Source organism: Staurois parvus, unplaced genomic scaffold (assembly GCF_062004578.1).
Source record: "Staurois parvus isolate SC_StPar_1 unplaced genomic scaffold, SC_StPar_1.0 ptg000003l, whole genome shotgun sequence".
Taxonomy (NCBI): Eukaryota; Metazoa; Chordata; class Amphibia; order Anura; family Ranidae; genus Staurois; species Staurois parvus.
In genome coordinates, this window is record NW_028317799.1 from 571975 (window position 1) to 598707 (window position 26733).

General features: G+C 34.0%; 1 protein-coding gene across 1 annotated transcript in view; it reads left to right on the top strand.

Annotated features, from left to right (window-relative positions):
* LRRC45 (leucine rich repeat containing 45) overlaps positions 1-26733 on the top strand; it is a 133084-nt gene that overhangs the window by 1062 nt on the left and 105289 nt on the right. Inside the window, exon 2 of the mRNA XM_089669965.1 lies at positions 3197-3497. Within this exon, the coding sequence (XP_089526091.1) occupies positions 3266-3497 (232 nt within the window). The 5' untranslated portion in view covers positions 3197-3265. The remainder of the gene's footprint in view (positions 1-3196; positions 3498-26733) is intronic.

Here is a 26733-nt window from a genome sequence, read left to right on the forward strand (position 1 = left end):
CAGTGATAACCCCCAGCACTGGTGTCAGTGATAACCCCCAGCACTGGTGTCAGTGATTGCAGTGATAACCCCTAGCACTGGTGTCAGTGATTGCAGTGATAACCCCCAGCGCTGGTGTCAGTGATTGCAGTGATAACCCCCAGCGCTGGTGTCAGTGATTGCAGTGATAACCCCCAGCGCTGGTGTCAGTGATTGCAGTGATAACCCCCAGCGCTGGTGTCAGTGATTGCAGTGAAAACCTCCAGCACTGGTGTCAGTGATTGCAGTGATAACCCCCAGCACTGGTGTCAGTGATAACCCCCAGCACTGGTGTCAGTGATTGCAGTGATAACCCCCAGCACTGGTGTCAGTGATTGCAGTGATAACCCCCAGCATTGGGGTCAGTGATTGCAGTGATAACCCCCAGCATTGGGGTCAGTGATTGCAGTAATAACCCCCAGCATTGGTGTCAGTGATTGCAGTAATAAACCCCAGCACTGGTGTCAGTGGATTCAATATTAACCTCCAGCATTGGTGACAGTGGATGCACTAACAAACCCCAGCATTACTGTCAGTGACTGCAATAATAACCTTCAGCACTGGTGTCAGTGATTACAATAGTAACCCCCAGCACTGGTGTCAGTGACTGCAATAACTCCCAGCACTGGTGTCAATTACTGCAATATTAACCCTCAGCATTGGGGTCAGTGATTGCAATAGTAATCTCCAGCATTTATGCCAGTGGATTCAGTAATAACCCCCAGCATTGGTGTCAGTGGATGCAATAATAACTTTTAGCATTGGTGTCAGTGATTGCAATAGTAACCTCCAGCATTGGTGTCAGTGATTGCAATAATAACCCCCAACATTGGTGTCAGTGGACACAGTAATAACCTCCATCATCTGTGTCAGTGACTACTGTAATAACCCCCAGCAATGGTGTCAGTGACTGCAATAATAACCTCCAGCATTAGTGTCAGTGATTGCAGTAATAACCCCCAGTATTGGAGCCAATGACTGCAACATTAACCCCCAACATTGTTGTCAGTAGCTGAAATAGTAACCTGCAGCTTTGGTGTCAGCGAGTGCAATAATAACCCCCAGCATTGGTGTCAGTGACTACTGTAATAACCCCCAGCATTGGTGTCAGTGACTACTGTAATAACCCCCAGCATTGGTGTCAGTGACTACTGTAATAACCCCCAGCATTGGTGTCAGTGACTACTGTAATAACCCCCAGCATTGGTGTCAGTGACTACTGTAATAACCCCCAGCATTGGTGTCAGTGACTACTGTAATAACCCCCAGCATTGGTGTCAGTGGCTACTGTAATAACCCCCAGAATTGGTGTCAGTGACCAGAATAACAACCCCCAGAACAGGTGTCAATAACTGCAATTAGACTCTAGTTCTGCTTTAAAGCTCTCCAGATTTCCTATATGCAAAACATTGTTGTCAGTTGAGAATGAAGTCAATTCATTGAACACTCAGTTTATATCGGGTAAATACCTTCTAGATGCATCAAAACAATGTCGCGTTCAATGTCTTAGGCCTCGTTCACACCATACATGCAGAAAACCTGATGGAAACTGAAGTGCAGATTACAATTGCAGAGACATCAGTTTTCCTTCACATCTCAATGAGTTTTATACACGTTGCACATTCCGCTGCAGAATAAAAATCTGCATGTGATCCCAGCGTTGATTCCATTGTGCCCTTGTAGAACGTGTGCAGAAAAACTGCCGTCTCCGCACCATGGTGTGAACCAGGGGCGGACTGACCATTTGGAAACTCGGGCACTGCCCGAGGGCCTGGGGTCAGTAGGGGGCCCCATGAGATGCCCCTGGTCCCTTTTTCATAGGCTTTTTTGAGTTTGGGCGAGGATACAGGGGCCCCATGATCCCCTATTGCCCGGGGGCCCCATGAGTTGTCAGTCCGCCCCTGGTGTGAACAGTAGAAAATCTTGTCCCCTGCCAGCATGCTGCAGAGGAGGATCTCTGTGTGGAAGCAGTGGTCTCTCTGTAATGGTCTGACAAGCCCACTGCTGACTCAGAACCAGAACTCTTCAATCAGAAGGAAGCAAGACTTTTGCTGATTGGAGAGCTCTAGCTCTGACTCTGGAGAAAACACCATGACTGTGTGGACAGAGAGGCATTACAGACACTCTGTGATCACAGGGCAGATTCCCACCATTGCATGCGTTGATTTGCATTGCTTTCAAATTTAAAGCAGCACTCCACCCAAAAGGGGACTTTCCACTTTAAAGACTGGTCCCCCGCTCACTCTTAACCCCTTCACACTGGCGCCTCCCGGCCCTTTAAGAGTTTCAGAAGCTGGGAGGCGGGGCAAGGTTTAGGGTCATGTGACCGTCATGATGCACCGTCACATGATCGGGAAAGGTCCCGATCGAAAGAGGAGATCAGGACCTTTCCGTGAGTACCGGACATATGTGCTGGGACACATATGTCCTTTTTTAATAGAACGCAAATGTGCGGCCGCTCGACGTCAAGGCCCAGATGCCGAGAGGCCGCACATTTGTGTTTGGCCGGCGTGAAGAGGTTAAGGATTGACACCCTTTGGGGAGCGGGGAAAGGAAGGGGTACCTGAAAATGACAGGTACCCGCTCCCACTTCTGCTGCGATCGCCTAGGCAAAGGGTCTCCAAGCTATGGCCCTTCAGGTGTTGAGGAACTGCAAGTCCCATGAGGCCTTGCCAGACTCTGACAGCCACAGGCAAGACTCCCTGAGGGAGAGGCATGATGGGACTTGTAGTACTTCCACAGCTGGAGGACCATAGTTTGGAGACCCCTGGCCTAGGTGATCGGAAGCGGAAGTTGTCCTCCTGCCCTCCCGCCCTGTAGTCTTCTTGGACATGTGTCAGGTCCAAGAAGACTACGGGACCATTTACAAAACTCAGCGCTACTCGCGCATGCGCAGTGGGCACCCGGCTGTGAAGCCATCAGCCGGGTGCCCACACCGAAGATGACAGCACCGGGAACAGAGGACGGCTGGTGAAACGGGCTGCGGGGGCCCACCGCGGGTTCGAGGGACAGGTAAGTGGCTGTTTTTTAAAAGTCAGCAGCTACAGTTTTTGTAGCTGCTGACTTTTATTGTTTTTACACTGTGAGTAGAACTCCACTTTAATGGGATTTATATACTTGCTCTTGGACATTGACAGGTCATTATTTTTCTTTTCCTTTTTTTTTTTTTTTTTTGCAGGCTCTGTCCCCGCCTGTCATTGCACTGGACTGATTGCCTTGCAGTGAAGCCCCACATAACACCCCTGCAATGGATGAACTGAGGAGGATGTATATCCGGATATGCCAGGAGAAGGGCTCAGAGCCTCAGGACTCAGTGCTACGGGAGCTGCAAGAACACAGGGACACCTCTACACGACAGCGGCTGGATGTATCCACCCAGACCCTCTCGCTGGAGTCCTGTCAAGTCCTGGGTCTCCTTCTGGAGAATGATGTGACCTTTACCCACGTCATACTCAGTGACTGCATGCTCAATGAGGAAGGCAGGTGCCACTAGTATCAAAATCTAAAGCAGTCTTTGTATGGAACGGTCTTCTCCTGTGTATCTAAAGGTGTTTAACCCCTTGCCCTCCAGAGGATCTACCCCCCCCCCCCTTCCTGACCAGGCCATTTTTTGCGATACACTGCCTTTACTTTAACTGACAATTGCACGGTCATGCAACGCTGCACTGAAATGAAATTTATGTTCCCACAAATAGAGCTTTCTTTCCGTGGTATTTGATCACTGCTGCGGTTTTTATTTTTTGCGCTATAAACAAAAAAAGATCGGCAATTTTGAGAAAACAAACAATATATTTCAATTTTTGCTATTAAACAGATCCTTTAAAAAAATCTAGTTTCTTTATAAATTTAGGCCAAAATATATTCTGCTCCATGTCTTTGCTAAAAAAAAATCCCAATACGTGTAAATTAATTGGTTTACGTGAAAGTTATAGCGTCTAAAAATGGCGGGATATATACTGGGATTTTTTTTTTATACTAGTAATGGTGGCGATCAGCGATTTATAGCGGGAGTGCGTCGGGCGTTCTGACACTGGGGGGAGGGACTGAATAACTGTCACTGACATCCCCAGTGACACTAATACAGTGATCAGTGCTAATAAAAAGCGCTCACCCTGTACTAAGGGAAGGGGTTAACATCTAGAACAAACAAGAGATCCCTGTGCTCAAATCCCAACAGCTAGTTCTAGCTGTTGGGATTTGAGCACAGGGATCTCTTGTTTGTTGTATTGTTGGGTCAGTAGCCAGTCCTGAACCTTGTAGCTCTCCCCATTGTGTCTTTTCCCCTATGCTAGCATTGCGTCCACAGTAGCATTTGCGTAGGCAGAGCAGAGTAGGACTGGCCATAGAGGGATTACTTTGACGCATTTGGCCAGCTTAAGCATGTATTGCAATATGTGTGAACCAAATATCCCTATTGATTGCATAGTCTGCTTGAAAGGGTATATACCAGTGTGCAGAGGGTCCTCAGAATTTCTGGGGTTAACATCTAGGACGATCAAAGGGTTAACTGTGTGCTGTTTTACTAGGGAGGCATGCTGTTTTGTATTGCTCTGCAATACAAAGCAGCATGCTGGAGCTGACAGGGGAGAGATCTGTATTGTACAGACCTCTCCTCCTTCAGTGATACTCGGCGATTGCCAGGTGTCGGCGGGGACCTGGCGATCTACAGTTGAAGCCACCAATGGCGGCGTGGGTAGGGCGCGTGTGCCCCCTACCTGGAAATACAAAATCACATATATATACGTGATTTTGTGCAGCTCTGCCGCCCCGTAGCAGTAGTTCTGCTGTACAAGTGAAATAAAATAAGTGAGCGCTTTTCAAATAAAACAGCTAGGCACACAGGGTAACCAGTAACAATCCTCACAAAAACATATGAAAAAAAGTGCAGCACTAAGATAAAAGCAAAATGAAAATAATAAATAAAATGCTAAAATAAAACATGTATAATAATAGTCCCAATGGAGATAAAATAAAGTGAGAAATGCGCACTAACCAGATGTGCACATTAAATGTGCAGTGTAGATATCCTACAGTTCAGCAAATGGTGGTAAAGATAGGTAGATTCCCTTGGGTATAATGGATCCACGGATGGCAGAAAGATAGTTGAAAGGTTCCCTTTGAGGGTAAAACCAGGCACAACTCCATCAAAGGGTAAGACTCCTTCACTGGGTAGAGCGGGTTATGGTGTCTAAAAAAGAGATGCTCCCCGCAAAAAATTACAGTGTGCAGAAGGACTAACCGTCCTGAAAAAAGTAGTGGCCGCCGGAGCTCCATGATGCTCCGACGGCGTGACGTCACGGCGTACATAGGCTCCTCCTTACGCGTTACATGCCAAGCACATCCTCAGAGAAAGAACCAGTAGTTCTGCTATAGGGCGGTCGGAAAGGGGTTAAAGCTAAACTACAACAAAATACAGAATGTTTTAAACCCTTTTGGGTTTTGCTTTTGCTGCCTGAGTTTCAGTGTCCTTCTCACGTGGAGGTACAAGGGGAAGTCCTATGCTGTCCTGGATCTTTTGTTCTAAAAGGACAGTGCTGCTGCTAGTAAGAGATGTACTATGTGCGATCAATCTTAATAAACATGTATGCAGGGGCGGACTCACAACTCATGGGGCCCCCGGGCAATAGGGGATCATGGGGCCCCTGTGTCCTTACCTAAACTCAAAAAAGCCTATGAAAAAGGTACCAGGGGCATCTCATGGGGCCCCCTACTGACCCCGGGCCCTCGGGCAGTGCCCGAGTTTCCAAATGGTCAGTCCGCCCCTGCATGTATGACAATGCAATCTATCCACATACATATATCAAAGTGTCATGTGCATGTGAATTCCTCATATAATAAATATAACTAGACAATCTACAATTTCTGGGGAAATTGTGTAAAGTGTTCTTGCCGCAACCTTTACCAAATGATTGATGAAATGTAAGCAGTGCACATTGCAAGCCTGATAGTGAGAAATGCATTTCAGCTTGTATTTTGAAGCTCACAGTCCAGCCTCGTGAGTCATCTGCCTCTTGAGTGACCTTTGGTTGCTGCACCTGGAGAGGGCGGAGTAGGCTCACTGTGCTGAGACAGCTGGGTTGCTATGACAACTCACTCTGAGAGGAATGTCAGCATGCCTGTTCTAAACAGGCTTTTTAAACTTGCCAAGTTCAATTGCGTGCTAAAATTAGTATTAATTAAATATTAAAGAAAAGAAACATAGTGTCTTCTCCGGGATATCAATTATTTATTTTTATTTTAATTTTAATTTTTATTTTATTTTATTTTTATTTTTATTTTAATTTTATTTTAATTTAATTTTAATTTTAATTTTTATTTTTAATTTTAAATTTTAATTTTTAATTTTAATTTTAATTTTATTTTTATTTTAATTTTATTTTTATTTTAATTTTATTTTAATTTTATGTTAATTTTAATTTTATTTTAATTTTATGTTAATTTTAATTTTATGTTAATTTTAATTTTATTTTAATTTTATGTTAATTTTAATTTTATTTTAATTTTATGTTAATTTTAATTTTATGTTAATTTTAATTTAATTTTATTTTTATTTTAATTTTAATTTTATTTTTATTTTAATTTTATGTTAATTTTAATTTTATTTTTATTTTAATTTTAATTTTATTTTATTTTAATTTAATTTTTATTTTATTTTTATCCAGACTGAATAATAATACCATCTCATTTATACAGAAGGAACTGTCATTCCCACTGCAAATATTTTTTATTTATTTTAATTTTAATTTAATTTTTATTTTATTTTTAATTTTATTTTTAATTTTAATTTAATTTTTAATTTTATTTTAATTTTAATTTTATTTTATTTTTTTATTTTAATTTTATTTTATTTTATTTTTATCCAGACTGAATAATAACACCATCTCATTTATACAGAAGGAACTGTCATTCCCACTGCAAATATTTTTTATTTTTTATTTATATTTTTCATTCATAGTTTTTGTTTTTTCACATTGATAAATTAATTTATTTTATATATTTACACAAATCATATATTTAAGTATAATTAATTGATGTAATTATTTGATTATCGGTGGTACACTTATGAATTCATTATATCACATAAGGTAGAATATATTGGAGCGTGGTACACTACTGGCATTCGTGAACATTTTTAGTGACAGCAGGGTTAGCTGAACGTTTTGATATAAGATATGTGTAGGTGGGCTTGAAAATGAAAGAGTGATGGCAGTTTACAAATCATGTTCTGATTTTTCCTTCCACACTGCAGCTTTCTCACTTCTCACTCTAATGTGACTCAGCTGCCCCCTGAGTGACCTTTGGTGCACCTGTTACCTCAGTCAGTCACAGGTGTGTGAGAAGCTCTGCTCTAAACAGGCTGTTTAAACTTGCCAAGTTCACTGGCGATTGCCATTTTCAAACGCTTGTAGTTTTAAAAGTATAAATGCTACCGTGAAAATGTTTATATTGTGACAATCACAAGAAAAAGACCTAAATTTTGATATATAGTATGTCTCTGCAATATTAAAAATGAAGGCACAGTCGCAGTTTAAAAACGTCCCTTAAAATGTCAGGTATCTAGAGTGGAGTTTCAATGAAAGTCAATAGGAGGGGTGAGGTGCAAACACATGGTCATATTCTGAAAACTATCAGGAGTATGTCCTAGCCGTGAACATTTTTAGTGACAGCAGGGTTAGCTGAACGTTTTGATATAAGATATGTGTAGGTGGGCTTGAAAATGACATAGTGATGGCAGTTTACAAATCATGTTCTGATTTTTCCTTTCACACTGTAGTTTTCTCACTCTAATGTGACTCAGCTGCCCCCTGAGTGACCTTTGGTTGCACCTGTTACCTCAGTCAGTCACAGGTGTGTGACAGCTCTGCTATAAACAGGCTATTTAAACTTGCCAAGTTCACTGGTGATTGCCATTTTCAAACGCTTGTAGTTTTAAAAGTATAAATGCTACCGTGAAAAGGTTTATATTGTGACAATCACAAGAAAAAGACCTACAGTTTGATGTATAGTATGTCTCTGAAAGATAACAAATGAAGGCACAGTCGCAGTTTAAAAACGTCCCTTAAAATGTCTGGTGTCTAGAGTGGAGTTTCAATGAAAGTCAATGGGAGGGGTGATGTGCAAACAAATGGTCATATTGTGAAAACTATCAGGAGTATGTCCTAGCCGTGAACATTTTTAGTGACAGCAGGGTTAGCTGAACGTTTTGATATAAGATATGTGTAGGTGGGCTTGAAAATGGCAGAGTGATGGCAGTTTACAAATCATGTTCTGATTTTTCCTTCTACACTCTAGATTTGTCACTTCTCACACTAGTTGCTCAATGCATTCCTATGGGAAAATGTCGCCACAAAAACCGCGATATTTCGTGAACGATTCGGCGAAACGTTCCACAAAGTAATAGCAATCCGATCGGGAACAATCCGCACGTTTTGATATATTACTTGTCTTTGTAGTGTAAAAACTGTGGGAGGAGTTAGCGTGGCAAATATGGCTATAATAAGAAACGGAATAAAAATAAGAACTAGACAATCTACAATTTCTGGGGAAATTGTGTAAAGTGTTCTTGCCGCAACCTTTACCAAATGATTGATGAAATGTAAGCAGTGCACATTGCAAGCCTTATAGTGAGAAATGCATTTCAGCTTGTATTTTGAAGCTCACAGTCCAGCCTCGTGAGTCATCTGCCTCTTGAGTGACCTTTGGTTGCTGCACCTGGAGAGGGCGGAGTAGGCTAACTGTGCTGAGACAGCTGGGTTGCTATGACAACTCACTCTGAGAGGAATGTCAGCATGCCTGTTCTAAACAGGCTTTTTAAACTTGCCAAGTTCAATTGCGTGCTAAAATTAGTATTAATTAAATATTAAAGAAAAGAAACATAGTGTCTTATCCGGGATATCAATTATTTATTTTTATTTTTATTTGAATTTTTTTTTTATTTTAATTTTAATTTTTATTTTATTTTATTTTTAATTTTATTTTTATTTTTATTTTAATTTAATTTTAATTTTATGTTAATTTTAATTTTATGTTAATTTTATTTTTATTTTAATTTTTATTTTAATTTTTATTTTAATTTTAATTTTAATTTTATTTTATGTTATTTTAATTTTATTTTTATTTTAATTTTATGTTAATTTTATTTTTAATTTTAATTTTATTTTATTTTAATTTTAATTTTTATTTTTAATTTTATTTTAATTTTAATTTTATTTTTATTTTTTTTAATTTAATTTTTATTTTATTTTTATTTTTATCCAGACTGAATAATAATACCATCTCATTTATACAGAAGGAACTGTCATTCCCACTGCAAATATTTTTTATTTATTTTAATTTTAATTTAATTTTTATTTTATTTTTCATTTTATTTTTATTTTAATTTTAATTTTTAATTTTATTTTTATTTTAATTTTATTTTATTTTTTTATTTTAATTTTAATTTTATTTTATTTTTATCCAGACTGAATAATAACACCATCTCATTTATACAGAAGGAACTGTCATTCCCACTGCAAATATTTTTTATTTATTTTAATTTTAATTTTATTTTTATTTTTATTTTAATTTTATTTTATTTTTTTATTTTAATTTTAATTTTATTTTATTTTTATCCAGACTGAATAATAACACCATCTCATTTATACAGAAGGAACTGTCATTCCCACTGCAAATATTTTTTATTTTTTATTTATATTTTTCATTCATAGTTTTTGTTTTTTCACATTGATAAATTAATTTATTTGATATATTTACACAAATCATATATTTAAGTATAATTAATTGATGTAATTATTTGATTATCGGTGGTACACTTATGAATTCATTATATCACATAAGGTAGAATATATTGGAGCGCGGTACACTACTGGCATTCGTGAACATTTTTAGTGACAGCAGGGTTAGCTGAACGTTTTGATATAAGATATGTGTAGGTGGGCTTGAAAATGACATAGTTATGGCAGTTTACAAATTATGTTCTGATTTTTCCTTCCACACTGCAGCTTTCTCACTCTAATGTGACTCAGCTGCCCCCTGAGTGACCTTTGCTTGCACCTGTTACCTCAGTCAGTCACAGGTGTGTGACAAGTTCTGCTCTAAACAGGCTATTTAAACTTGCCAAGTTCACTGGCGATTGCCATTTTCAAACGCTTGTAGTTTTAAAAGTATAAATGCTACCGTGAAAAGGTTTATATTGTGACAATCACAAGAAAAAGACCTACAGTTTGATGTATAGTATGTCTCTGAAAGATAAAAAATGAAGGCACAGTCGCAGTTTAAAAACGTCCCTTAAAATGTCTGGTGTCTAGAGTGGAGTTTCAATGAAAGTCAATGGGAGGGATGAGGTCCAAACAAATGGTCATATTCTGAAAACTATCAGGAATATGGCTTAGCTGTGAACATTTTTAGTGACAGCAGGGTTAGCTGAACGTTTTGATATAAGATATGTGTAGGTGGGCTTGAAAATGAAAGAGTGATGGCAGTTTACAAATCATGTTCTGATTTTTCTGATTTTTCCTTTACACACTCTAGCTGTGCTCTGCTTCTCAATGCATTCCTATGGGAAAATTTCGCCGCAAAAACCGCGATATTTCTTGAACGATTCGGCGAAACGTTCCACAAAGTAATAGCAATCCGATCGGGAACAATGCGCACGTTTTGATATATTACTTGTATTTGTAGTGTAAAAACTGTGGGAGGAGTTAGCGTGGCAAATATGGCTATAATAAGAATAAGAATAACTAGACAATCTACAATTTCTGGGGAAATTGTGTAAAGTGTTCTTGCCGCAACCTTTACCAAATGATTGATGAAATGTAAGCAGTGCACATTGCAAGCCTGATAGTGAGAAATGCATTTCAGCTTGTATTTTGAAGCTCACAGTCCAGCCTGGTGAGTCATCTGCCTCTTGAGTGACCTTTGGTTGCTGCACCTGGAGAGGGCGGAGCAGGCTCACTGTGCTGAGACAGCTGGGTTGCTATGACAACTCACTCTGAGAGGAATGTCAGCATGTGTGTTCTAAACAGGCTTTTTAAACTTGCCAAGTTCAATTGCGTGCTAAAATTAGTATTAATTAAATATTAAAGAAAAGAAACATAGTGTCTTATCCGGGATATCAATTATTTATTTTTATTTTAATTTTAATTTTATGTTAATTTTAATTTTATGTTAATTTTAATTTTATGTTAATTTTAATTTTATGTTAATTTTAATTTTATTTTATTTTTAATTTTATTTTATTTTTAATTTTATTTTTAATTTTATTTTTAATTTTATGTTTATTTTTATTTTAATTTTATGTTAATTTTAATTTTATGTTAATTTTAATTTTATGTTAATTTTAATTTTATTTTATTTTTAATTTTATTTTATTTTTAATTTTATTTTTAATTTTATTTTTATTTTTATTTTTTATTTTATTTTTATTTTAATTTTAATTTTATTTTAATTTTATTTTTATTTTAATTTTATGTTAATTTTAATTTTATTTTAATTTTTATTTTAATTTTATTTTGATTTTAATTTTATGTTAATTTTATTTTGATTTTAATTTTTTTTTAATTTTAATTTTATTTTTATTTTAATTTTTATTTTTATTTTATTTTTAATTTTATTTTAATTTTATTTTTATCCAGACTGAATAATAACACCATCTCATTTATACAGAAGGAACTGTCATTCCCACTGCAAATATTTTTTATTTTTTATTTATATTTTTCATTCATAGTTTTTGTTTTTTCACATTGATAAATTAATTTATTTTATATATTTACACAAATCATATATTTAAGTATAATTAATTGATGTAATTATTTGATTATCGGTGGTACACTTATGAATTCATTATATCACATAAGGTAGAATATATTGGAGCGCGGTACACTACTGGTATTCGTGAACATTTTTAGTGACAGCAGGGTTAGCTGAACGTTTTGATATAAGATATGTGTAGGTGGGCTTGAAAATGAAAGAGTGATGGCAGTTTACAAATCATGTTCTGATTTTTCTGATTTTTCCTTTGCACACTCTATCTGTGCTGTGCTGCTCAATGCATTCCTATGGGAAAATTTCACCGCAAAAACCGCGATATTTCTTGAACGATTCGGCGAAACGTTCTACAAAGTAATAGCAATCCGATCGGGATCAATGCGCACGTTTTGATATATTACTTGTCTTTGTAGTGTAAAAACTGTGGGAGGAGTTAGCGTGGCAAATATGGCTATAATAAGAATAAGAATTAGATTTCAAATATGGCAGAGAAGAGCGGTTAAAAACAAACTGCTTCAAATTGCTCACTTCACTGGCGTCTTCACAATTTCTGTGGAAATTGTGTGGTGTTCTGGCCTCCACACAACTGGAGTGGGCAGGTTAGCTTTTGTCTCTCTGCTTCCTGCTCACACAGCTGGGTTCCTATAGCAACTCCCTCCACACCAAGGGCAGAGTCATGGTTATAAACAAACTGCTCCAAGTTGCTGACATCACTGGCGATTGCCATCTTCAAACGGTTGTAGTTTTAAAAGTATAAATGCTACCGTAAAAAGGCTTATATTGTGACAATCACAAGAAACAGACCTAAATTTTGATATATAGTATGTCTCTGCAATATTAAAAATGAAGGCACAGTCGCAGTTTAAAAACGTCCCTTAAAATTTCTTGTGTCTAAAGTGGAGTTTCAATGAAAGTCAATGGGAGGAGTGAGGTGCAAACACATGGTCATATTCTGAAAACTATCAGGAGTATGTCCTAGCCGTGAACATTTTTAGTGACAGCAGGGTTAGCTGAACGTTTTGATATAAGATATGTGTAGGTGGGCTTGAAAATGACATAGTTATGGCAGTTTACAAATCATGTTCTGATTTTTCCTTTCACACTGCAGCTTTCTCACTCTAATGTGACTCAGCTGCCCCCTGAGTGACCTTTGCTTGCACCTGTTACCTCAGTCAGTCACAGGTGTGTGAGGAGCTGTGCTCTAAACAGGCTGTTTAAACTTGCCAAGTTCACTGGCGATTGCCATTTTCAAACGCTTGTAGTTTTAAAAGTATAAATGCTACCGTGAAAAGGTTTATATTGTGACAATCACAAGAAAAAGACCTACAGTTTGATGTATAGTATGTCTCTGAAAGATAACAAATGAAGGCACAGTCGCAGTTTAAAAACGTCCCTTAAAATGTCTGGTGTCTAGAGTGGAGTTTCAATGAAAGTCAATGGGAGGGGTGATGTGCAAACAAATGGTCATATTCTGAAAACTATCAGGAGTATGTCCTAGCCGTGAACATTTTTAGTGACAGCAGGGTTAGCTGAACGTTTTGATATAAGATATGTGTAGGTGGGCTTGAAAATGGCAGAGTGATGGCAGTTTACAAATCATGTTCTGATTTTTCCTTTGCACACTCTAGCTGTGCTCTGCTGCCACTCTAGATGCACCATTCATTTCTATGGGAAAATTTCGCCACAAAAACCGCGATATTTCTTGAACGATTCGGCGAAACGTTCCACAAAGTAATAGCAATCCGATCGGGAACAATCCGCACGTTTTGATATATTACTTGTCTTTGTAGTGTAAAAACTGTGGGAGGAGTTAGCGTGGCAAATTTGGCTATAATAATAAGAATAAGAATAAGAATAAGAATATACTTGTGAGATAACAATAAGTGATCCTTGCTATGCAAGAACACTTAACTAGACAATCTACAATTTCTGGGGAAATTGTGTAAAGTGTTCTTGCCGCAACCTTTACCAAATGATTGATGAAATGTAAGCAGTGCACATTGCAAGCCTGATAGTGAGAAATGCATTTCAGCTTGTATTTTGAAGCTCACAGTCCAGCCTCGTGAGTCATCTGCCTCTTGAGTGACCTTTGGTTGCTGCACCTGGAGAGGGCGGAGTAGGCTCACTGTGCTGAGACAGCTGGGTTGCTATGACAACTCACTCTGAGAGGAATGTCAGCATGCCTGTTCTAAACAGGCTTTTTAAACTTGCCAAGTTCAATTGCGTGCTAAAATTAGTATTAATTAAATATTAAAGAAAAGAAACATAGTGTCTTATCCGGGATATCAATTATTTATTTTTATTTTTATTTTAATTTTTTTTTTATTTTAATTTTAATTTTTATTTTATTTTTAATTTTATTTTTATTTTAATTTAATTTTATTTTTATTTTATTTTAATTTTATTTTATTTTTAATTTTATTTTTATTTTTATTTTAATTTTATTTTATTTTAATTTTATTTTATTTTAATTTTATTTTATTTTTAATTTTATTTTATTTTTAATTTTATTTTTATTTTTATTTTTATTTTATGTTATTTTAATTTTATTTTTATTTTAATTTTATGTTAATTTTATTTTTATTTAATTTTTTTTTTTAATTTTAATTTTATTTTTATTTTTATTTTTAATTTTATTTTATATTTAATTTTATTTTATTTTATTTTTATTTTAATTTTTATTTTATTTTTATTTTTATCCAGACTGAATAATATTACCATCTCATTTATACAGAAGGAACTGTCATTCCCACTGCAAATATTTTTTATTTTTTATTTATATTTTTCATTCATAGTTTTTGTTTTTTTACATTGATAAATTAATTTATTTTATATATTTACACAAATCATATATTTAAGTATAATTAATTGATGTAATTATTTGATTATCGGTGGTACACTTATGAATTCATTATATCACATAAGGTAGAATATATTGGAGCGCGGTACACTACTGGCATTCGTGAACATTTTTAGTGACAGCAGGGTTAGCTGAACGTTTTGATATAAGATATGTGTAGGTGGGCTTGAAAATGACACAGTTATGGCAGTTTACAAATCATGTTCTGATTTTTCCTTTCACACTGCAGCTTTCTCACTTCTCACTCTAATGTGACTCAGCTGCCCCCTGAGTGACCTCTGCTTGCACCCCAGACTCAGTCAGTCACAGGTGTGTGAGAAGCTCTGCTCTAAACAGGCTGTTTAAACTTGCCAAGTTCACTGGCGATTGCCATTTTCAAACGCTTGTAGTTTTAAAAGTATAAATGCTACCGTGAAAAGGTTTATATTGTGACAATCACAAGAAAAAGACCTAAATTTTGATATATAGTATATCTCTGCAATATTAAAAATGAAGGCACAGTCGCAGTTTAAAAACGTCCCTTAAAATGTCAGGTATCTAGAGTGGAGTTTCAATGAAAGTCAATGGGAGGGGTGAGGTGAAAACACATGGTCATATTCTGAAAACTATCAGTAGTATGTCCTAGCTGTGAACATTTTTAGTGACAGCAGGGATAGCTGAACGTTTTGATATAAGATATGTGTAGGTGGGCTTGAAAATGACATAGTTATGGCAGTTTACAAATCATGTTCTGATTTTTCCTTTCACACTGCAGCTTTATCACTCTAATGTGACTCAGCTGCCCCCTGAGTGACCTTTGCTTGCACCTGTTACCTCAGTCAGTCACAGGTGTGTGAGAAGGTCTGCTCTAAACAGGCTGTTTAAACTTGCCAAGTTCACTGGCGATTGCCATTTTCAAACGCTTGTAGTTTTAAAAGTATAAATGCTACCATGAAAAGGCTTATATTGTGACAATCACAAGAAACAGACCTAAATTTTGATGTATAGTATGTCTCTGAAAGATAAAAAATGAAGGCACAGTCGCAGTTTAAAAACGTCCCTTAAAATTTCTTGTGTCTAAAGTGGAGTTTCAATGAAAGTCAATGGGAGGTGTGAGGTCCAAACAAATGGTCATATTCTGAAAACTATCAGGAGTATGTCCTAGCCGTGAACATTTTTAGTGACAGCAGGGTTAGCTGAACGTTTTGATATAAGATATGTGTAGGTGGGCTTGAAAATGGCAGAGTGATGGCAGTTTACAAATCATGTTCTGATTTTTCCTTTGCACACTCTAGCTGTGCTCTGCTGCCACTCTAGATGCACCATTCATTCCTATGGGAAAATTTCGCCACAAAAACCGCGATATTTCTTGAACGATTCGGCGAAACGTTCCACAAAGTAATAGCAATCCGATCGGGAACAATCCGCACGTTTTGATATATTACTTGTCTTTGTAGTGTAAAAACTGTGGGAGGAGTTAGCGTGGCAAATTTTGCTATAAGAATAAGAATAAGAACTAGACAATCTACAATTTCTGGGGAAATTGTGTAAAGTGTTCTTGCCGCAACCTTTACCAAATGATTGATGAAATGTAAGCAGTGCACATTGCAAGCCTTATAGTGAGAAATGCATTTCAGCTTGTATTTTGAAGCTCACAGTCCAGCCTCGTGAGTCATCTGCCTCTTGAGTGACCTTTGGTTGCTGCACCTGGAGAGGGCTGAGTAGGCTAACTGTGCTGAGACAGCTGGGTTGCTATGACAACTCACTCTGAGAGGAATGTCAGCATGCCTGTTCTAAACAGGCTTTTTAAACTTGCCAAGTTCAATTGCGTGCTAAAATTAGTATTAATTAAATATTAAAGAAAAGAAACATAGTGTCTTATCCGGGATATCAATTATTTATTTTTATTTTTATTTTAATTTTTTTTTAATTTTAATTTTAATTTTATTTTATTTTATTTTTAATTTTATTTTTATTTTAATTTTATGTTAATTTTAATTTTATTTTTATTTTATTTTAATTTTATTTTTATTTTAATTTTATGTTAATTTTATTTTTATTTTAATTTTAATTTAATTTTATTTTTAATTTAATTTTTATTTTTATTTTAATTTTATGTTAATTTTAATTTTATTTTTATTTTTTTTTTAATTTTATTTTAATTTTAATTTTATGTTAATTTTATTTTTATTTTAATTTTTTTTTTTAATTTAATTTTATTTTTATTTTAATTTTTATTTTTATTTTATTTTTAATTTTATTTTAATTTTAATTTAATTTTAATTTAATTTTTATTTTTATCCAGACTGAATAATAATACCATCTCATTTATACAGAAGGAACTGTCATTCCCACTGCAAATATTTTTTATTTATTTTAATTTTAATTTTATTTTTATTTTTATTTTAATTTTATTTTATTTTTTTTTTTTAATTTTAATTTTATTTTATTTTTATCCAGACTGAATAATAACACCATCTCATTTATACAGAAGGAACTGTCATTCCCACTGCAAATATTTTTTATTTTTTATTTATATTTTTCATTCATAGTTTTTGTTTTTTCACATTGATAAAATAATTTATTTGATATATTTACACAAATCATATATTTAAGTATAATTAATTGATGTAATTATTTGATTATCGGTGGTACACTTATGAATTCATTATATCACATAAGGTAGAATATATTGGAGCGCGGTACACTACTGGCATTCGTGAACATTTTTAGTGACAGCAGGGTTAGCTGAACGTTTTGATATAAGATATGTGTAGGTGGGCTTGAAAATGACATAGTTATGGCAGTTTACAAATCATGTTCTGATTTTTCCTTCCACACTGCAGCTTTCTCACTCTAATGTGACTCAGCTGCCCCCTGAGTGACCTTTGCTTGCACCTGTTACCTCAGTCAGTCACAGGTGTGTGACAAGCTCTGCTCTAAACAGGCTGTTTAAACTTGCCAAGTTCACTGGCGATTGCCATTTTCAAACGCTTGTAGTTTTAAAAGTATAAATGCTACCGTGAAAAGGTTTATATTGTGACAATCACAAGAAAAAGACCTAAATTTTGATATATAGTATGTCTCTGCAATATTAAAAATGAAGGCACAGTCGCAGTTTAAAAACGTCCCTTAAAATGTCAGGTATCTAGAGTGGAGTTTCAATGAAAGTCAATGGGAGGGGTGAGGTGCAAACACATGGTCATATTCTGAAAACTATCAGGAGTATGTCCTAGCCGTGAACATTTTTAGTGACAGCAGGGTTAGCTGAACGTTTTGATATAAGATATGTGTAGGTGGGCTTGAAAATGACATAGTTATGGCAGTTTACAAATTATGTTCTGATTTTTCCTTCCACACTGCAGCTTTCTCACTCTAATGTGACTCAGCTGCCCCCTGAGTGACCTTTGCTTGCACCTGTTACCTCAGTCAGTCACAGGTGTGTGACAAGTTCTGCTCTAAACAGGCTATTTAAACTTGCCAAGTTCACTGGCGATTGCCATTTTCAAACGCTTGTAGTTTTAAAAGTATAAATGCTACCGTGAAAAGGTTTATATTGTGACAATCACAAGAAAAAGACCTACAGTTTGATGTATAGTATGTCTCTGAAAGATAACAAATGAAGGCACAGTCGCAGTTTAAAAACGTCCCTTAAAATGTCTGGTGTCTAGAGTGGAGTTTCAATGAAAGTCAATGGGAGGGATGAGGTCCAAACAAATGGTCATATTCTGAAAACTATCAGGAATATGGCTTAGCTGTGAACATTTTTAGTGACAGCAGGGTTAGCTGAACGTTTTGATATAAGATATGTGTAGGTGGGCTTGAAAATGAAAGAGTGATGGCAGTTTACAAATCATGTTCTGATTTTTCTGATTTTTCCTTTACACACTCTAGCTGTGCTCTGCTTCTCAATGCATTCCTATGGGAAAATTTCGCCGCAAAAACCGCGATATTTCTTGAACGATTCGGCGAAACGTTCCACAAAGTAATAGCAATCCGATCGGGAACAATGCGCACGTTTTGATATATTACTTGTATTTGTAGTGTAAAAACTGTGGGAGGAGTTAGCGTGGCAAATATGGCTATAATAAGAATAAGAATAAAAATAAGAATAAGAATATATATGTGAGATAACAATAAGTGTTCCTTGCTATGCAAGAACACTTAATAAGAATAAGAATATATATGTGAGATAACAATAAGTGTTCCTTGCTATGCAAGAACACTTAACTAGACAATCTACAATTTCTGGGGAGATTGTGTAAAGTGTTCTTGCCGCAACCTTTACCAAATGATTGATGAAATGTAAGCAGTGCACATTGCAAGCCTGATAGTGAGAAATGCATTTCAGCTTGTATTTTGAAGCTCACAGTCCAGCCTGGTGAGTCATCTGCCTCTTGAGTGACCTTTGGTTGCTGCACCTGGAGAGGGCGGAGTAGGCTCACTGTGCTGAGACAGCTGGGTTGCTATGACAACTCACTCTGAGAGGAATGTCAGCATGTGTGTTCTAAACAGGCTTTTTAAACTTGCCAAGTTCAATTGCGTGCTAAAATTAGTATTAATTAAATATTAAAGAAAAGAAACATAGTGTCTTATCCGGGATATCAATTATTTATTTTTATTTTAATTTTTTTTTTATTTTAATTTTATTTTAATTTTAATTTTTATTATTTTATTTTATTTTATTTTATTTTTAATTTTATTTTTATTTTATTTTAATTTTAATTTTATGTTTTTTTTTATTTTTATTTTTATTTTATTTTTATTTTAATTTTATGTTAATTTTATTTTTATTTTAATTTTTTTTTAATTTTAATTTTATTTTTATTTTATTTTTAATTTTATTTTAATTTTAATTTTAATTTTTTTTTATTTTAATTAAATTTTTATTTTATTTTTATTTTTATCCAGACTGAATAATAATACCATCTCATTTATACAGAAGGAACTGTCATTCCCACTGCAAATATGGCTATAATAAGAATAAGAATTAGATTTCAAATATGGCAGAGAAGAGCGGTTAAAAACAAACTGCTTCAAATTGCTCACTTCACTGGCGTCTTCACAATTTCTGTGGAAATTGTGTGGTGTTCTGGCCTCCACACAACTGGAGTGGGCAGGTTAGCTTTTGTCTCTCTGCTTCCTGCTCACACAGCTGGGTTCCTATGGCAACTCCCTCCACACCAAGGGCAGAGTCATGGTTATAAACAAACTGCTCCAAGTTGCTGACATCACTGGCGATTGCCATCTTCAAACGCTTGTAGTTTTAAAAGTATAAATGCTACCGTGAAAAGGTTTATATTGTGACAATCACAAGAAAAAGACCTACAGTTTGATGTATAGTATGTCTCTGAAAGATAACAAATGAAGGCACAGTCGCAGTTTAAAAACGTCCCTTAAAATGTCTGGTGTCTAGAGTGGAGTTTCAATGAAAGTCAATGGGAGGGATGAGGTGCAAACAAATGGTCATATTCTGAAAACTATCAGGAGTATGTCCTAGCCGTGTACATTTTTAGTGTCAGCAGGGTTAGCTGAACGTTTTGATATAAGATATGTGTAGGTGGGCTTGAAAATGACATAGTTATGGCAGTTTACAAATCATGTTCTGATTTTTCCTTTCACACTGCAGCTTTCTCACTCTAATGTGACTCAGCTGCCCCCTGAGTGACCTTTGCTTGCACCTGTTACCTCAGTCAGTCACAGGTGTGTGAGAAGCTCTGCTGAAAACAGGCTGTTTAAACTTGCCAAGTTCACTGGCGATTGCAATTTTCAAACGCTTGTAGTTTTAAAAGTAAAAATGCTACCGTGAAAAGGCTTATATTGTGACAATCACAAGAAACAGACCTAAATTTTGATGTATAGTATGTCTCTGAAAGATAAAAAATGAAGGCACAGTCGCAGTTTAAAAACGTCCCTTAAAATTTCTTGTGTCTAAAGTGGAGTTTCAATGAAAGTCAATGGGAGGGGTGAGGTCCAAACAAATGGTCATATTGTGAAAACTATCAGGAGTATGTCCTAGCTGTGAACATTTTTAGTGACAGCAGGGTTAGCTGAACGTTTTGATATAAGATATGTGTAGGTGGGCTTGGAAATGGCAGAGTGATGGCAGTTTACAAATCATGTTCTGATTTTTCTGATTTTTCCTTTACACACTCTAGCTGTGCTCTGCTTCTCAATGCATTCCTATGGGAAAATTTCGCCGCAAAAACCGCGATATTTCTTGAACGATTCGGCGAAACGTTCCACAAAGTAATAGCAATCCGATCGGGAACAATCCGCACGTTTTGATATATTACTTGTATTTGTAGTGTAAAAACTGTGGGAGGAGTTAGCGTGGCAAATATGGCTATAATAAGAATAAGAATAAAAATAAGAACTAGACAATCTACAATTTCTGGGGAAATTGTGTAAAGTGTTCTTGCCGCAACCTTTACCAAATGATTGATGAAATGTAAGCAGTGCACATTGCAAGCCTGATAGTGAGAAATGCATTTCAGCTTGTATTTTGAAGCTCACAGTCCAGCCTCGTGAGTCATCTGCCTCTTGAGTGACCTTTGGTTGCTGCACCTGGAGAGGACGGAGTAGGCTCACTGTGCTGAGACAGCTGGGTTGCTATGACAACTCACTCTGAGAGGAAAGTCAGCATGCCTGTTCTAAACAGGCTTTTTAAACTTGCCAAGTTCAATTGCGTGCTAAAATTAGTATTAATTAAATATTAAAGAAAAGAAACATAGTGTCTTATCCGGGATATCAATTATTTATTTTTATTTAAATTTTTTTTTTATTTTAATTTTAATTTTAATTTTATTTTATTTTTAATTTTATTTTAATTTAATTTTAATTTTTATTTTATTTTTATTTTAATTTAATTTTAATTTTATTTTTATTTTTATTTTTATTTTTATTTTAATTTTATTTTTATTTTAATTTTATGTTAATTTTAATTTTATGTTAATTTTAATTTTATTTTTAATTTTATTTTTATTTTATTTTATTTTTAATTTTATTTTTATTTTTATTTTATTTTTTTATTTTAATTTTAATTTTATTTTTATCCAGACTGAATAATAACACCATCTCATTTATACAGAAGGAACTGTCATTCCCACTGCAAATATTTTTTATTTTTTATTTATATTTTTCATTCATAGTTTTTGTTTTTTCACATTGATAAATTAATTTATTTTATATATTTACACAAATCATATATTTAAGTATAATTAATTGATGTAATTATTTGATTATCGGTGGTACACTTATGAATTCATTATATCACATAAGGTAGAATATATTGGAGCGCGGTACACTACTGGCATTCGTGAACATTTTTAGTGACAGCAGGGTTAGCTGAACGTTTTGATATAAGATATGTGTAGGTGGGCTTGAAAATGACATAGTTATGGCAGTTTACAAATCATGTTCTGATTTTTCCTTCCACACTGCAGCTTTCTCACTCTAATGTGACTCAGCTGCCCCCTGAGTGACCTTTGGTTGCACCTGTTACCTCAGTCAGTCACAGGTGTGTGAGAAGCTCTGCTGAAAACAGGCTGTTTAAACTTGCCAAGTTCACTGGCGATTGCCATTTTCAAACGCTTGTAGTTTTAAAAGTAAAAATGCTACCGTGAAAAGGTTTATATTGTGACAATCACAAAAAAACAGACCTAAATTTTGATGTATAGTATGTCTCTGAAAGATAAAAAATGAAGGCACAGTCGCAGTTTAAAAACGTCCCTTAAAATTTCTTGTGTCTAAAGTGGAGTTTCAATGAAAGTCAATGGGAGGGGTGAGGTCCAAACAAATGGTCATATTGTGAAAACTATCAGGAGTATGTCCTAGCTGTGAACATTTTTAGTGACAGCAGGGTTAGCTGAACGTTTTGATATAAGATATGTGTAGGTGGGCTTGAAAATGGCAGAGTGATGGCAGTTTACAAATCATGTTCTGATTTTTCTGATTTTTCCTTTACACACTCTAGCTGTGCTCTGCTTCTCAATGCATTCCTATGGGAAAATTTCGCCGCAAAAACCGCGATATTTCTTGAACGATTTGGCGAAACGTTCCACAAAGTAATAGCAATCCGATCGGGAACAATGCGCACGTTTTGATATATTACTTGTATTTGTAGTGTAAAAACTGTGGGAGGAGTTAGCGTGGCAAATATGGCTATAATAAGAATAAGAATAAAAATAAGAATAAGAATATATATGTGAGATAACAATAAGTGTTCCTTGCTATGCAAGAACACTTAACTAGACAATCTACAATTTCTGGGGAAATTGTGTAAAGTGTTCTTGCCGCAACCTTTACCAAATGATTGATGAAATGTAAGCAGTGCACATTGCAAGCCTGATAGTGAGAAATGCATTTCAGCTTGTATTTTGAAGCTCACAGTCCAGCCTGGTGAGTCATCTGCCTCTTGAGTGACCTTTGGTTGCTGCACCTGGAGAGGGCGGAGTAGGCTCACTGTGCTGAGACAGCTGGGTTGCTATGACAACTCACTCTGGGAGGAATGTCAGCATGTGTGTTCTAAACAGGCTTTTTAAACTTGCCAAGTTCAATTGCGTGCTAAAATTAGTATTAATTAAATATTAAAGAAAAGAAACATAGTGTCTTATCCGGGATATCAATTATTTTTTTTTTTTTTTTTTTTAATTTTTTTTTATTTTAATTTTATTTTAATTTTTATTATTTTATTTTATTTTAATTTTATATTTATTTTTATTTTAATTTTATATTTATTTTTATTTTAATTTTATTTTTATTTTAATTTTATGTTAATTTTAATTTTATTTTTATTTTATGTTAATTTTAATTTTATTTTTATTTTAATTTTAATTTTATTTTATTTTTAATTTTATTTTTATTTTTAATTTTATTTTTATTTTAATTTTATGTTAATTTAATTTTATTTTAATTTTTATTTTAATTTTATTTTTATTTTAATTTTATTTTTATTTTAATTTTATGTTAATTTTATTTTGATTTTAATTTTTTTTTAATTTTAATTTTATTTTTATTTTAATTTTTATTTTATTTTTAATTTTATTTTAATTTTATTTTTTTTTTATTTTAATTAAATTTTTATTTTTTTTTTTTTTTTTATCCAGACTGAATAATAATACCATCTCATTTATACAGAAGGAACTGTCATTCCCACTGCAAATATTTTTTATTTATTTTAATTTTTATTTAATTTTAATTTTATTTTAATTTTATTTTTATTTTAATTTTATGTTAATTTTAATTTTATTTTAATTTTAATTTTATTTTATTTTTAATTTTTGTTTTTATTTTTAATTTTATTTTTATTTTAATTTTATTTTTATTTTTATCCAGACTGAATAATAACACCATCTCATTTATACAGAAGGAACTGTCATTCCCACTGCAAATATTTTTTATTTTTTATTTATATTTTTCATTCATAGTTTTTGTTTTTTCACATTGATAAATTAATTTATTTTATATATTTACACAAATCATATATTTAAGTATAATTAATTGATGTAATTATTTGATTATCGGTGGTACACTTATGAATTCATTATATCACATAAGGTAGAATATATTGGAGCGCGGTACACTACTGGCATTCGTGAACATTTTTAGTGACAGCAGGGTTAGCTGAACGTTTTGATATAAGATATGTGTAGGTGGGCTTGAAAATGGCAGAGTGATGGCAGTTTACAAATCATGTTCTGATTTTTCCTTTCACACTGCAGCTTTCTCACTCTAATGTGACTCAGCTGCCCCCTGAGTGACCTTTGCTTGCACCTGTTACCTCAGTCAGTCACAGGTGTGTGAGGAGCTGTGCTCTAAACAGGCTGTTTAAACTTTTAAAATTCACTGGCGATTGCCATCTTCAAACGCTTGTAGTTTTAAAAGTATAAATGCTACCGTGAAAAGGTTTATATTGTGACAATCACAAGAAAAAGACCTACAGTTTGATGTATAGTATGTCTCTGAAAGATAACAAATGAAGGCACAGTCGCAGTTTAAAAACGTCCCTTAAAATGTCTGGTGTCTAGAGTGGAGTTTCAATGAAAGTCAATGGGAGGGGTGATGTGCAAACAAATGGTCATATTCTGAAAACTATCAGGAGTATGTCCTAGCCGTGAACATTTTTAGTGACAGCAGGGTTAGCTGAACGTTTTGATATAAGATATGTGTAGGTGGGCTTGAAAATGGCAGAGTGATGGCAGTTTACAAATCATGTTCTGATTTTTCCTTCTACACTCTAGATTTGTCACTTCTCACTCTAGTTGCTCAATGCATTCCTATGGGAAAATTTTGCCGCAAAAACCGCGATATTTCTTGAACGATTTGGCGAAACGTTCCACAAAGTAATAGCAATCCGATCGGGAACAATCCGCACGTTTTGATATATTACTTGTTTTTGTAGTGTAAAAACTGTGGGAGGAGTTAGCGTGGCAAATATGGCTATAATAAGAATAAGAATAAGAATAAGAATATATATGTGAGATAACAATAAGTGTTCCTTGCTATGCAAGAACACTTAACTAGACAATCTACAATTTCTGGGGAAATTGTGTAAAGTGTTCTTGCCGCAACCTTTACCAAATGATTGATGAAATGTAAGCAGTGCAAATTGCAAGCCTGATAGTGAGAAATGCATTTCAGCTTGTATTTTGAAGCTCACAGTCCAGCCTGGTGAGTCATCTGCCTCTTGAGTGACCTTTGGTTGCTGCACCTGGAGAGGGCGGAGTAGGCTCACTGTGCTGAGACAGCTGGGTTGCTATGACAACTCACTCTGAGAGGAATGTCAGCATGTGTGTTCTAAACAGGCTTTTTAAACTTGCCAAGTTCAATTGCGTGCTAAAATTAGTATTAATTAAATATTAAAGAAAAGAAACATAGTGTCTTATCCGGGATATCAATTATTTATTTTTATTTTAATTTTTTTTTTATTTTAATTTTAATTTTTATTTTATTTTATTTTTATTTTTATTTTTATTTTAATTTAATTTTAATTTTATGTTAATTTTATTTTTATTTTTATTTTATTTTAATTTTATTTTATTTTTAATTTTATTTTTAATTTTATTTTTATTTTAATTTTATTTTTATTTTATGTTATTTTAATTTTATTTTTATTTTAATTTTATGTTAATTTTATTTTTATTTTTATTTTTAATTTTATTTTAATTTGAATTTTATTTTTTTTTATTTTAATTTAATTTTTATTTTATTTTTATCCAGACTGAATAATAATACCATCTCATTTATACAGAAGGAACTGTCATTCCCACTGCAAATATTTTTTATTTATTTTAATTTTAATTTTAATTTAATTTTTATTTTATTTTTCATTTTATTTTTATTTTAATTTTATTTTTAATTTTATTTTTATTTTAATTTTATTTTATTTTTTTATTTTAATTTTAATTTTATTTTATTTTTATCCAGACTGAATAATAACACCATCTCATATATACAGAAGGAACTGTCATTCCCACTGCAAATATTTTTTATTTTTTATTTATATTTTTCATTCATAGTTTTTGTTTTTTCACATTGATAAAATAATTTATTTTATATATTTACACAAACCATATATTTAAGTATAATTAATTGATGTAATTATTTGATTATCGGTGGTACACTTATGAATTCATTATATCACATAAGGTAGAATATATTGGAGCGCGGTACACTACTGGCATTCGTGAACATTTTTAGTGACAGCAGGGTTAGCTGAACGTTTTGATATAAGATATGTGTAGGTGGGCTTGAAAATGACATAGTTATGGCAGTTTACAAATCATGTTCTGATTTTTCCTTTCACACTGCAGCTTTCTCACTCTAATGTGACTCAGCTGCCCCCTGAGTGACCTTTGCTTGCACCTGTTACCTCAGTCAGTCACAGGTGTGTGAGAAGCTCTGCTGAAAACAGGCTGTTTAAACTTGCCAAGTTCACTGGCGATTGCCATTTTCAAACGCTTGTAGTTTTAAAAGTAAAAATGCTACCGTGAAAAGGTTTATATTGTGACAATCACAAGAAACAGACCTAAATTTTGATGTATAGTCTGTCTCTGAAAGATAAAAAATGAAGGCACAGTCGCAGTTTAAAAACGTCCCTTAAAATTTCT